Here is a 14,886-nt window from a genome sequence, read left to right as displayed (position 1 = left end):
GTTTGGGTGTAGGTGTATTTGGGAATGGATGAGAGAGGGCATGGTTCCCTTTCCTTTTCTTATCAGGGCTTATTATCCTCTCTCTGATAGCAGAGGTACTTCGCCACCCTCATCTGATCTGTAAACTGAGGTCAAGATAGACAAATACTTTCAGCCCAGACTTCAAGAAGGGAAATACCCCATCTTCAGCTTCATACTACGGTCACACACCTATTCTTGTTGGGTTCTAATCCTTAGGAACGACTGCACCTGTGAGTCAGGGGAGCTGGTCTAGGCAAGGTGGGAAGACATTTAGGGTACAAAAAGCCTGAGGTTACATCAAAGCTCACTTTTAATTATTTTTTTCATGAAGGCACACATCTTTAATGCTACCCAAATTTGCTTTCCATTTCACATGTGTATAAATCACGTCACATGTTTGACAGTTATGACTCAAAGCCTCCAGTGATCAGTAACATACTTTCCTGGAGACACAAAAATGAAGAAAAATTTGTCTTTAAATGTTGCTCATACAAATAAGACAATATAATGGTTTCTGTAAATTATACTTTGTTTTGATGAATATTGTGTGTATTGGAAAAAAGTGTAGTTAATAATAGCATTTATGTAGCACTATATGAAAAGCTTTACCTATGTTTTCTAATTCAACCCTAACAACTCCAAGATTAGGTAGGTACTATTATGATCTTCATGTTACAGATGAGGAAACTGAGGCTGAGAGAAGTTAAATGTAAATGTCCAAGGCAGGATTTAAAATTTCCTGATTTCATGTCCAACACATTTGTCAACTAGCTGTACCAAGCCTAGTTAAGTCAATTGTTTGTATGGTCTAACAAAGACAAAATTATCACTGATATCACATATTGAATCATATCACATATTGAATAATCACTGCAGATTTTATACCAAAATTCTTGCCAAAAAGTGGGGTGTGACCATTATATGAAAGTTAAAAAAAATTGTGCTGGTTTTACTTAAAAATAATTTATTGCTAAACTGTCTTTGGTGCAAGATGAGGATACCCAGAATACTGATGAATACACCTTAAAATTGAATACTGACAATTCATGTGCCCTGAGAATTCTAGGCTCTCAGCTCACAATGCACAAGAGATAAATGTGTATCCATATGCCAGTGGTGAATACATTGCTATTCTGTTTACCTTTTAAGTGGCATGACAAATAGAATTATACCACGTGATGATTACATGATGAGAAGTTATAAATCAATTTTTGGATTGGAAAAAAAAAACCAGGGTGCAATGATTATGCAGTGAAATACAGTAATTTTGAATATATAATCAATGGCGTTGTCACTTTAGCAAGAAAACTTGCCTAACATGCTGTCCCTTTTACATATCAACAATTAGGCTGCTGAAAGGTGCAGAGGGGAAGAATACTTTTGTGTGGAAAACTGACAAAATCAGCTTGTGAAGAGTTTCTCAGATAAATATTTGAAGACACATTAACTCTTCTGAAGACCAGAAAGAGGACAGCCACTCAGATGAAGGCAAAGCAGTGACTGCAGACCATTGTGTTCTATCAGTTTATTTACATGTGACTATTTTTAGAGTTTTGAAGTTTATAACTGAGGAATCATAAGTCAATAAATGTGGGTTACAGGAAGATCATATAAGGACTGTTGGGTTCCTAGATGATGAAAGTAGATTTTTGGAATTTTGCCTCATGAAATTACAGATAGGTCACTGAAAACCAGGATTTGAAGCCAGCAGCAGCAGAAGCCATATAAAGAGCTATAGAGAGGAAGAAGCAGATAGTAAGAGGCAATAGGCAATATTTATAAAGCACTTACCATGTGCCAGGAACTTTATCACCTCATTTGATCCTTACAATAACCCTGGGAGGTAGGTGTTGTTATTCTTCCCATTTTACACATGAGGAAAATGAAGCAAACAGAGGTTAAAGGGACTTACCCAGGGTCACACAGCTAATAAGTATCTGGGGATGGATTTGAGCTAGGATCTTCCTGACTCCAGGTCTGGTACTCTATCCACTGTGCCACCTAGTAAACTGAACTCAAGAAGAATCTCAAGAAGGCAATGAGAAAGACTGCTTATAGAAGACAGAATACAAAATCTGACAAGAACTAAGCTGACAAGATTTTGTAGCTGCTTTGCCGGGAGCCTGCTGATTGGAAGAGAAAGATTACTTTATCCCTGGCTAAAGAAAGGATGAGTTAAGTGAGGGCGCTTCAGCTTCCCTGCTATTTGGAAGGAGGTGAATCCTAAGGAGTGCAGAGGTATTGGAGTTTGTTTTGCTCTCCAGAACCTTCTACCACCTGAGAGAGGGGTGCGTGGTTCATATCTAATACCTTCTGCAGTTTGAGAGGAAGAAATATAGGGGGAAAGACAGGCTTTGCATATGTTTTGCTGTGAGCTGTTCTTTACTGTGAGAAGCTTGGAATGGATTGGATGAAGCAGAATTCCCTAGTATTTGCAGAGCTGAGGAGCCTGTCAGTTCTCCAGCTTAAAGGGATGTCTTGTCACTGAACGAATTTAATACTATTTCTTCTATCTTTAGCAAGGGTGGCTACAAGAGAAAAGATCTCATCACTGCTTTGTTGATTTGAAAGCAGAAAAGGAATTGTTCTTTACCATAGGAGAGTGGTCAGGACCAGAAAGAGAGAGGTTAGTAGAGAAATAGCTTCCTGGATTGCAGATTGTTCCTAAAGGGACCAAATATATCAAAGTTTGTAGTCCAGGGTTGCAAGATGCCTCAACACATAGGTTTACAACTTATATGTCTTCCTGTTAGGTTTCTGTAAGTGTATTTCTCTCTCTCCCACAAATACTGCTGGCATTGATGGGAGAGCATGATCCAGGAATATAGATGGGTTGAAAAGTTCACAATTTCTGCTTTTGCCTTCTCTTAAGTAATTGTGATGTTTTATCATTCAGGCTTTTGCCTTCTGTTGAGTAAATGTTATTAATCAGTTGGTAAATAAATATTTATAAAGTATTTACCATTTCCAGGCATTGTGCTAAGTGATGAGGATACAGAGAAAGGAAAGAGGCATTCTCTGCTCCCAAGGAGGTCACAGTCTAATGGGGGAGACAACACATAAACAATTTTATACAAACAAGCTTCATATGGGAGAAAATGGAGATAATCAACAGAGGAAAGAGAATGAAGTGTTCCCATAGAAATCTGTATTCCTATAAATACCTTTACCCTCTGGTAGGATTTTAGCTGGGACTTGAAGGAATCCAGTGAAGCCAGGAAGCCTAGATAAGGAGTGAGAGCATTCCAGGCATGGAGTTTAGTCAGTGAAAATGCCTGGAGTCAAGAGATTAAGAGTTTCTGGTTTAGGGAACTGCTAGAAAGTCAGTGTCACTGGATCCCAGGTACATGGGGGGTGGGGAGATGAAGGGGGCAGGATGGTAGCTGTAAAACGAACTGGGAAAGTAGCAAGCAGGTAATGAAGAGTTTTGAACAGCAGAGGTTTATTATTAATAATAATTTTGTTTTAGGTTTGAATTAACAGTGTCATAGTGACAGATTTCATTTGAATGAGCACATTGTAGGGCTCAGCAGCTACAATGGTAAACAGTACAAGTGTTTTTCTGTTAGGACCCTGTGAGTAGTCAGCTGTGGCAGCACAGTCATAGACGTAGTCAGCTCCCCTCTGAGGAAGAAGAAAACAAAACCCCAGACTTCACAGTAAGAGGTCAGATTTGGGGGTGAGTCAGCACAGACAGAGGGAGGTGGGGTACAGGTGCCTTGTAAGATGCCAAGCCTGACTGGCACTGCCAGATTGTTTAGGTTACCCTTGTAGTCACTATTAAAATCCCTATACATTGGTAACTATCATTTTTGTAGTGTTGTTACTGATACTCTTTTAAATTGAAATGACCTTTTCTTTCAGGAGATAAAATTGTGTCCATACTTTCTTTGGATATCGGAAAGAATGTAATTTCCAAGTATTCCCTAGGAGCCACTAATGCCTTGGCTATCTTTGCCCAATATACTTAGACCACGTTTAACCTCTGTTGAAAAACCAGGAAAATCCGACCACCTGAGTTTTTTAGTTTGTTCAGGGTTTTCAGAAGGGCCTCTGGTTCTTCCTCTCCCTTTCTTCCTAGCTCTCTTCACAAATGTTCTTCTGATTATAGCTCCTGCAAATGACTCTACCTAACCTGGTACAGTGGAAACATTAGATTTGTAATCCTAAAATCTGAGTTCAAAGCCTTCCTTTGCCATTTACTACTTGTATTATACTAGGCAAATCACTCAATCTCTATGGGCCTCAGTTTCCTTAACTAAAATGAGCAGATTTAACTATATGGCCTTTAATGTACCTTCTTGGCTCTAGATCAGGGGTGGGGTACCTGTAGCCTTCCTTGAGGATTCAGTCAAAGGGCCAATTGAGGACCTAGAGGGTCACATGGGGCCTCGGGGCCATAAGTTTCCCACCCCTGCTCCTATGATTCTATTTGAGCAGGCTATTTATTCTAGGGTGTACCTTGGTGGCACTGTGGATAGAGCACTGGGCTTGTGTCAGGAAGACCTGAGTTTACATTAACTTCAGACATTGACTATTTATGTGACTTTGGCCAAGTCACTCAACCCTGCTTACTTCAGTTTCTTCATCTGTCAAATGACCTGGAGAAGGAAATGGCAAACCACTCCTAGTATCTTTGCCAAGAAGACCCCAAATGGGGTCATGAAGAGTCAGACACGACTGAACAATTTATTAAATATCCTTTTGTTTCCTCCTTAAAGGTCTTTAATAATAGGGATTGTTTCATACAGTGTCTGACATATTAATACTTGTTGCTTAATAAATACTTGTTGATTGAATGATTAAAAAAATAATTCCTGAGTAAGTCTAAGGATTAGAATCCCAGAATTTTGGAGCTGGAAGAGATTGTTAAGATCATGTAGGCCAATGACCTTATTTTAAAGTTTAAGTAAAGTAATCCAGAGATTTGCCCAGGGTGACAGTTTCTTAATTATGCCAATTCTCACTGATTTCCCTCTTCTCTGAATTATTAAAACACTTTTATTATTTTTTACTACAAAATTTAATTCTTTGTCTTTCATTGTTATCAAGTAAATTGTAAAAGTCTGTGAGGGCAGGTACAGTGCCTTATACTTACTTAACACATGGTAGTATCTGATAAATTTCTATTCAAAGAATGATTTTAAAAATTCATGTTTTATCTAGGATGAGAGAACCAGGAGTCTCTCAAAGTCTGCTGAGCTCCAAGGCCACACTGGCCCTTCTCCGGACTGGGCTTCACAATTCTGATTGCACGATGCTCCCTCCTCCACCCATGCTGTCCGAGAGGGTCTTCTCTGGACTATATAACCCGGCCTGAAGCCTTCTCAGCCTGAAATATCATTACAACTAGAATGGAATTGTCCTAGGAGGAGAGCATGAAGCGATCTTTTGGCTTTTGCTACCTCGTTAACAATGAGAACATTCATAGTATAGCTGGAATTTTCTGTTGCATTTGACCTCATCAACCTGCCCGACTTCCCAGAAATGGAAGAGATTGGAGTGTGAGGGTGCTATCCTGCATTTGACCTGCTACGCTCCTAACCCTGATACCAATGGGGAGGAGTTTATTGTGCAACTAGTTTCCAACCCCTGACTTCCTTTGTCCCTTCCTGGGGATAAACCTGAATCCCACCACGGGCAGAGGACAGGCAGAATTGTAGCCAATACATGTAGGACTAAGCGTTAAGGGTTAAGCTTTTACCTCCTTCACTCCCAGGATTTGTTTACCCTTCCCCAAGAAACAATGCTCACCTTTTCAGAAGTGAACAGAGACCAGGGGGAGCACTTAGATGAAAATCACGAAAAGTAAACCTCTTAAGCAACAGCCACCAAAGTGCCAGGGGTTTTATTCAGGCTGAGGACCACAGATACCCTTCCCCCCGCCCCCCGCAAAAAAAAAAAAAATCCAGTAAGCAAGGGCACCCAGCTTCCTACTTTCCCTCTCCCAAAGAACTATACACATCAAGAAACAGGATTGTAGGAAGGGAAGGAAAAGGGGGAGCTGGGCGGGGACTTGGAATCTATTTGTGCGTTGGGGATTTTGCTGGGATACGGATTTTCTCACCCGAAGGGGAGATTCCCCTTCCTCTGCTTTCATATCTAGAATCCGGTTGTTCCTCCAGGAACCTGGAGGGAAGTTGAGAGGCTTTAGGAAGAGAGAGGGAGGAAATGCAATAGTTTCCCTTTAGCAATCTCTCCTATTCTTGGAAAAAAAAAAAGAGAGGTGCTTAGGTTTTTGTGAGGGGAGGGAGGGAGGAGAGGAACTTGCGGGTTTTAAAAATTCTTTCTCTTTTCTCCCACCTAGCTTCACTCTCCCCTCCCCTGACTCCCTCGCTAGGGCAGGGAGAGCCCGGGGCGCTACAGAGGGTCGCGGGAGCCGCAGGGTTAAGCCCGAGGAATGCGGCGGTGAGGAATGTGCATGCAGATGAGCAGAGAGGAGGGCAGTGGGCAGGGCTGCGGCCGGGAGGGGCGGGGCAGGATGCTAATCGTATGCAAATGAGCAGGATCCTCAGCCCCCGCCGCCGCCGCCGCCGCGAAGACGCTGCTTTTCCCGGATCCCAGCCCAGACGGCGGCGAGTCGGGCGGCCCGCGGGGGGACCGGGAGGAAAAGGAGGAAGAGGCGGAGGCAGCGGCGAGGAGGAGGAGGCATAATCCTAATCAGTCTCCTGCTCCGAAGTAGACATGGTGGACTGATCCCAAGCAGGGCAGGGAGCAGGATTTCCTGAACGCCCTCCCCCGCCACCAGCCGCCGTGTCAGGGTCCCCCTCCCGTGCGCCCCGCCCCTCCCGTGCACCCCGCCCCCCTGCACCCTGCCCCTCCCCGTGCCGTGCAGTGCCGTGCGGTGCCCTGCCCGCTGCCCGCGGGGCTCCCGGGGCCGGGCTGTCGTTGTGTTCTCGCCCGGTGCCCCCTGCCCGGTCCCTATGGAGGAGCTGTACCCCGGGGGGGCCGCCGACGACCATGCCTAGGAAAGCCGGGAATGGGCAGCTGCCGCTCCCCCAGGGCTGGGAGGAGGCCAGGGACTACGACGGCAAGGTCTTCTACATCGACCACAACACCAAGAAGACCAGCTGGATCGACCCCCGGGACAGGTGGGGGAGCGGGGGACCGGGCTGGGGCGGGGGCCGGGGAAACCCCTTCCCTCCCCCTCATCCTCCCCGCTCATCCTGCTGGCCGTGGGCTGAGGGCGGCTGGGAGTCCTGAGTGGTCAGCCGCAGGCTAGAGCTGCGGCTGCGGCGTTTGTTGTCCGGGAGACCGGGGAGAAGCGGCTGCTGCCCAGTGCGGGGCGAGGTGCAGCGGGAGCCGGAGGGAACGGCTGGGGTGCGGGCGGTGGGCTCGAACCTGCGGCAGAGCCGGCGCGGGGCGGACCTGGTCGTGCATCCTCGGCTCCTAGGGAAGGCAGCCTGGTGGAGGGGTGAGCCCTCCCTCCCTCTGCCCGGGCCCCTCTTCCCACCCTCACTTAACCAGGAGGGCAGGGGGCTGGACCTGCGAGCACTCCCGAGGATAGGCAGGGACTGAAGCCGTCCCTCGTAGGCCGTCCTGGACAGCCAGCTCTTCATTTAACCTGCCTCCTCTAGGACCAAAAGCCTCTCAGAGTGGGATGGATTGTTTCCCGAGTGCTGGGAGAGATGTCAGGCTGGGGCTTGTTGCCCTCCTCCTCCCAGGAGCTTCTAACAGTCACAAAGAGATTAAGAGCCAGGGTAGGGGACAGAAGGCCGTTTCAGAGGAGGCTTTGCCTTCTAAAACAAAAGGCTTGAAGTGGGGGAGATGGGGAGTTGAATTACCCAGGCTACCTGTAGACATCTCTGTCAGTGGTGCTTCCTAACCCCCACCCCCTTCTCTCATAGTTGGAGTTTACAACTATATACAGGGTTGGGAGCCCAAGCCCACCCCCTTAGAAGACAGACTTTGGCAGCCTGTCTCTGCTGGACAGATTAAGCCTAGGAAGATGTATACATCCTTCAGAGAGTGTGATGTATGCAGTTCAATAGCTGTCTTGACTTCCACTACCTTCCCATTCTTAGAAATGTAGACTCTGTGCTTCATTACTTTATAGTAAGTAGCCTTTACTTTGAAATCTTGAACTGGGCAGTTTCCTTATCTTCTAGATCTTGAAACTATTCTTTAGCCAAGGTGGCTGAAGGAGACCTGTCGGTCTGTTAGTCTTTGGAGACCTAATATAACATCTACAAGCTCCCATTCCAGACCTTTGGGAAGTTTCTGCTTTATCCTTGCTTGTAGATATAAAAGAGAAACTATATGTGTTTGTGTGTGTGTATGTATATATGCACACACATACATATATGTATATATTTCTATGTGTGTATCTATATATTAACCATTTTGGAACTTATTTTTTAATTAGATAAGATTTAGCGTTTACATTTTACATCTCTGTCCTTCCTCACTTTTTTTCTTTTTTTAAGAATAAGTTGGTTGTTATTAGTTCTAGGAGAGTGAATTTGTCCAGTTGTAATGATAATAATAAAACAGTAATCAAGAATAACTCAGCCCTTTTGGACTTTTACCTCTTTCTGAAATTTCTTCTTCAGTTATTTATGGAATGTAGTCAGAGAAGTTAATAACCAGACTCTTTAAATTGCTTCTCCTTCTAAAGTCCCTTCTTTAAGATCTGAAGTAGAAATAGTTCTGGAATATAGTTGCTGTTATGCTTTATATTATAGTTTGCCTCTGCCTCTCATATATTACTTCCGAAGGCTATTAAAGTTGATTATAAGAAAGTTATAAATGACATTATAAATTCATGGAACAATCCTTGTTAAATTATCCATGAAGGTATCAGCTTAGGTTTCCCCACTGAAAATTAGAAAAGGTACTTATGCAGGACCTAGGTCTTGTCAGAATTTCTGCCCACCTCTTGCAGAGTGAAAGTTTTGACAAAACGCTACACCTTCTACAGGTCTCTCCAGTCATATTAGGTATTGCCATAAACTTAACACTGTAAATGTGTTATTTGACTTACCCCATTGCACTTTGAAACCACTTAACAGATAGTAAATGTCAGCTCTAATGTTATGCATGGAACTTCGTCATTGATGCACCTGTTTAAATATTTGCCTTCCACATTTGTGGGGTAGTTATTGCTTTTCTAATAGTTGTAATTGTAGGTTATTGAAATTTCAGTAAATTCTTGAAATATTTGGCTATTTTTAAGTCCTATTCTGATTCAATTTGCTGTTTAGATTTTATCTTCCTTTCTGTATTTACCAAAAAAGATTACCAGAAAATGTAAATGCCCCAGGAAGGCAAATAGAAATCGAAAAAATAATTATATGGTTGGGCTTATCTGTATCAATGCTTCTTAAGCAAGTCAGATGTGTATTGTTTTAAATTGTTATTGGATCACCAGTTCTCCTGAATTTAATTGTCAGGAAAACAAATAAACAATGCATCTTTTTGTCTGATGTGACTAAAAGCCAAAAAGCAGGTCCATATTACTTTAGTATTGTGATTTTCTAGAGATGTTGGACAGATGTGACTACTTTTGCTCTAAGTATTGGGATTTTTTAAAATGTTCTTTTCTGAGGTGAGAGATGTTGACAGAAATTTAATTCCTGGTTTAATCACATTTCTTTTTTTTAGGGCAACTAATGGAAGTGTAGTTTTTTGTTAAAAAGTGTAAGAGGTGGCAGTAGGCATAGCTATTAACTTTGTCAATCCTGTTGAGCAGCAAGCATCTTTTAAGTGCCTACTGTGCTCCAGGCACTGTGTTAGGTCTTGTAACAATCATTAAAATGAGAGTTATTCTGGGAGCTAATGTTCTACCAGGGTTAGGATAGTAAATAAATAGAATAAGTATATACAAAATCAGTACGTGGGGGCAGGTGGGTGGCAGTGAATAGAGCACGGGCCCTGGAGTCAGGAGAACCTGAGTTCAAATCTGGCCTCAGAAACCTGACACACTTACTCTCTGTGTGACCTTGGGAAAGTCACTTAATCCCAATTTCCTTGCCTTCCCCCCTCCAGAAAAAAAAAAATCAGTACATGGCAGGGAGGGACAGACACTAAACATTGGTGGATTCAGGTGAGGTCTTTTGAAGAAATTTGCACTTGAATTGACCTTTAAAGGGAGCCTGGAGTTCCAAGAGGCAGATGTGAAGTAGGGAGGCATTCTAAGGGATGGAGGATAACTTATGAAAAGTCTTGGAGGCTTTGGAATAACAGTGAATAGGGCAGTGGTTTTTATTAATTGATTAATTAATAATTAATATTAATTAATTGGGTATTGATATTTTATGAATAGATTTAAATACTATTTATTGTATGTTATATTTGGGGGCAGCTATGTGGTACAGTGGATAGAGCACTGGCTCTGGGATCAGAAGGAACTGAGTTCAAAATCTGGCCACAGACTGTGACCTTGGACAAGTCACTTAACCTTGCCTCAATTTCCTCATCTGTAAAATGAGCTGGAGAAGGAAATGGCAAACCATTGCTATATCTTTGCAAAGAAAACCCCAAATGGGTCACAAAGAATTTGACACAACTGAAAAATGACTGAACAACATTACAGTTAAATGACTAACATGCTTCTAAATATTCTTTCGCCATTTAAATAGTCACAATCTTTCAGATAGCTTGACTAAATACAATCATAATAATAAAAACTAGTATTTATATAGCAACTTAAATGTTTAAAGCACTTTATAAATATTGTGACTTTTTATCCTTACAGCAACCTTGGAAAGGCAGATGCTGTTATCCCCATTTTACAGATGAGTAAACTGAGGCAAACAGGCTAAGGGACTTGGTCATATAACTAAGTGTCTGAAGTTGGAGTTGAACTTGGGTTTTTTTCTGACTCCAGGCCTGGTACTGTCTTCGCTTGCATCAGCAACCTACTGTATGATGCCCATAGCATCTTTTCTCTCCTACCCTCTCCTCCTACCTCCCTCCCTTGAAATTCCAGAGGATATGGCTTAATTTATTAATCTAATAAATGCTTGTTGACTTTTTTTTTCCTACCAGTTCTAATGGTGTTCCCCTATGGGAGCTCTTCTGGTCTAGGCCTTCTTGACTGTTGTCAGAGGAAAATGATAGAGCTAACTTTAACATTGCTGGGTAAGAAGTAAATAGGAGGGGCGGCCAGGTAGCACAGGGAGTAAGAGTACCGGCTCCAGTGTTGAGAAGACCTGGAGATCGAATCCCGGGCTCAGACACTTAGCACCCACCCAGAAACACCTGGCCATGTAACCTTGAGCAAGTTACTTAACCCCAATTGCTTAGGGGTGGCCAGGTGGCTCAGTGAGTAAGAGCACTGGCTCCAGTGTCAGGATGACCTGGATCAAATCTGGGCTCAGATACTTAGCACCACACTCAGAAATAACTTGAGCAAGTTACTTAACCCTGATTGCTTTAAAAAAAAAAGTAAATAGGAAAAATGTAAAGGAATAATAGGACAGTCTCTTTTTCATTCAGAACGAAGTCATAGCCTTCTCTAATTTACCTTCGCTGAAGCACTACACAGTGACAACAGTTTTACTGTTTATAAAATCGGCTCTCCACTACAGAAGTGACTTCATGTTGATGCTGATATGATCTGATATTTGGTTTTCTGATTCTCTCTTTGGCTTCTGGATAGGGGTTTAAATGTTGAGAGAATCCATTTACTAACCTATGGTGGTGATGGGGTTATGTCATCATAGTGAGCCTTAGGTGAGTCAGGGACCAAGAGCCAGGGTTTGCAGAGGGTGCAGGTTGGTTGTCATAAGCAGATACTGGTATTACCCGACAGTGAACTCTGTTATGTGTCTAATAGCGTATTATTAGGAATGGTAGATAGCCAAGTATGGGCCTGGTATGTCCAGTTAATTTGGCAAACAATTTATGAAGTATCTCTTATGTTGAAGGCACTGTTTACTAATATATAAAAAGTGTTTAGGTCTTTGAAGAACTTCTATCTATTGGCAGTTGTCCTGATTTCCTTCCACCTATTCATTCTGTTTGCTAACCATGTATGACCCTTTCTCAATTCCTGTTCTAAATATGTCTAACTTGATTCATTACATTTTTGCTGATGCCTTTTATTTTTAACAGATTTTTTTGATAATTTTGTTTCTTACATCACCTAGATTTCCCTCTCTCCTGAAGAGCCATCCTTATAACAAAGAAACATTTTTAAAGGAAAAAAGAAAGAAGACAAAAAAGTCAGCTAATTTGATCAATACATTGAAAAAATTCTGACATCATGTGCAGTATTCCACACCTGTGGAACCTTCACCTCTACAAAAGTGTGGGGGAGACGTCTTCTCATCTATTCTTTGGGACCAAACTTGTTCTTTTTAATTTTGAAACATTCATTTTCAATTGTTTCATGGTTGTTCTTTCCAGTTACATTATTTTACTCATTGTGTATCTATTTTTCTTGGCTCTGCTTACTTCGCTTTGCATTAGTTTATGTAACTTTTCTGTATTATTATACCTATTCTTTCCTATAGATAAGTATTATTCTATATCAAGTATGTACCATAATTTGTTTAGCCATTTTCTTATCAATGAGGATCTACTTTGTTTCCATTTCTTTGCCGTCACAAAAAGTGCTAATATTAATATTTCATCGTATATGGAACTTTGTTTTTGCCAATAGCCTTCTTAGGGTAAGTTCCAGGTAGTTGAATTTCTGGGTCAAAGGTTATAGACGCTTAATCTACTTTATTTGCATAATTCCAAATGGCTTTCTAAAATGATTTTTAAATTTTAAATCATTTTAAAATGATTTTCTAAAATGATTCACAGCTCCACCAATAATGTGCCCTTCTTTCCATAACCTCTCCAGGTAGATTATTCTTACCTTTTATCAATCAGTTTTGCCCATATAGTGGTTATGAGGTAAAATGTCAGGATTCCGTTTTGATTTCTGTATCTCTACTCTCAATGATTTGGTCGATCCTTTTATATTGTTAATAATTTGTAAGTCTTTTGAGAACTGTTTGTTCATATCTTCGATGACTTATCTATGGGGGAATGGCTTTTGGTCTTGTAGTTCTGTTAGCAGTCTTTATACAGATATCTTGGGTGCAAAACCCTTCTCAGAGATATTGGATTTAAAGATTTCCCCCCTTCCCCGGTTATCCGCCTTCCTGCCTATACTAGATATATTGATTTAATTTATGTAAAAGCTTCTTAATTTTCTATAATCAAATTACCTATTTTTGTCTTTTATAATTACCTCTTTTCCTTGATTGGTTATGAATACAGCTCGTACCCATAGTTGTGAAAGGCATGTGATATATTTGTCTTCTAATTTTTTAATGATATGATATTTAATATTAAGGTGACGTGTCTATTTTGAAGTTACTGTGGAATATGGCATAAGATAGGTGGTCCAGCGGATAGAGTGCCAGGCCTGGAGTTAGGAAAATTCCTCTTCCTGAATTCAAATCTGGCCTCAGAAACTTATTAGGTGTGTGACCCTGGGTAAGTCACTTAACCCTGTTTGCCTTAGTTTCCTCATCTATAAAATGAACTGGAGAAGGTAATGGCAAGCCACTCCAGTATCTTTGCCAAGAAAACCCCAAATGGGGTCACAAAGAATCAGACACAATTGAAACCTCTGAACAACAACAAATGATATAAGATGTTGTTCTTGTCATGGTTCTGCAGGACTGCTTTCCAATTTTCTTTAACAGTTTTTAACAAATAGGGAGTTCTTTATTAAGTAATTTGTATTTTCCAGCCTATTGAACACTGAGTTATTGAGTTCCATTCTTTCTGATTCTCTCTTGACTAATCAGATTTCCCTTGTCTATTCTGCCTTGTAGTGTTTCACTTTTTTATTTTTCAACCAATACCAACTGTTCTTTGGTTTGGAGAACTGCTATATAATATAGTTGAGGTCTAGAAATGTTATTCCTCATTCATTTGTACTGATTTTTACTATATTCCTTGATATTCTACCTCTTTTGTTTTTCCAGTGAAATATTGTCTTTTTATTGAATTCTGTAAAGTATCCCTTTGGTAGTTTGATTGGTAGTACATGAAAATGCTATTGATGTAGCAATGACTTTGGTGATATTATAAAAATGATGAACCTGAGCATTGAATATATCTCCATCTATTTATGGTCTTCATTTCTTAAAGGAATATTTTGTAACTTAATCTATGGTTTTTTTTGTAACTTAATCTATAGGTTTTGAATATGCTTTGGTAGATTGGCCCTTAAATATTTTATGCAATTTCCAATTATTTTGATTTTTTTTTGTTTATTTAGTATTTTATTTTTATAGTATAGTATAATAGCATAGTTTTTTTTTTGTGGTAGCAAAGAAATGGAAATAAAGCAGATCCTCATCCATTGGGAAATGGATAAACAAATTATGATACATGCTTGATATAGAATATTACTGAGTTATAAGAAAAAATGGATATAATAATACAGAAAAGTTATATGAACTAATGCAAAGTAAAGTAAGTAGAGCCAAGAAAAATAGATACATGAGTATAGTAATGTAAATGCAAAGAACAACCATGAAACAATTGAAAATGAATGTTGCAAAATAAAAAATATTTTGTTTAATATAAATATTATTTACATTACATGTAAAAACAATTTTTCTTTCTTTTCTTTTCTTGCTTTTTGGAGGTGGGGGGCAGGGCAATTGGGGTTAAGTGACTTGCCCAAGGTCACATGGCTAGTAAGTGTAAAAACAATTTTTTAACATTTGTTTTTAAAGCTTTGAGTTCTAAATTCTCTCCCTTCCTTTCTCCCCGCCCCCTCTCCCCTCATTCAGAAGGCAAGCAATTTGATATAGGTTATACATGCAAAATATTTCCATAATAATCATATAATTTTTAATTATTTTGAATGGGATTTCCCTTTTTTTTTGCCTTTTGGATTTTGTTATT

The 14,886-nt window shown here is 40.6% G+C and overlaps 1 protein-coding gene across 1 annotated transcript in view; it reads left to right on the top strand.

Annotated features, from left to right (window-relative positions):
* Positions 1-6,821: 6,821 nt before the first annotated feature.
* WWC2 (WW and C2 domain containing 2) overlaps positions 6,822-14,886 on the top strand; it is a 260,140-nt gene continuing 252,075 nt past the window's right edge. The window contains exon 1 of the mRNA XM_069096538.1: positions 6,822-7,112. Coding sequence (XP_068952639.1) covers positions 6,982-7,112 — 131 coding nt within the window. The 5' untranslated portion in view covers positions 6,822-6,981. The remainder of the gene's footprint in view (positions 7,113-14,886) is intronic.

The sequence above is a fragment of the Petaurus breviceps genome, unplaced genomic scaffold (genome assembly GCF_028583685.1).
Source record: "Petaurus breviceps papuanus isolate PSGF00001 unplaced genomic scaffold, PetGlider_PUasm1.0 126, whole genome shotgun sequence".
NCBI classification, from domain to species: Eukaryota; Metazoa; Chordata; class Mammalia; order Diprotodontia; family Petauridae; genus Petaurus; species Petaurus breviceps.
This window is presented reverse-complemented; position numbering and strand designations above follow the sequence as displayed.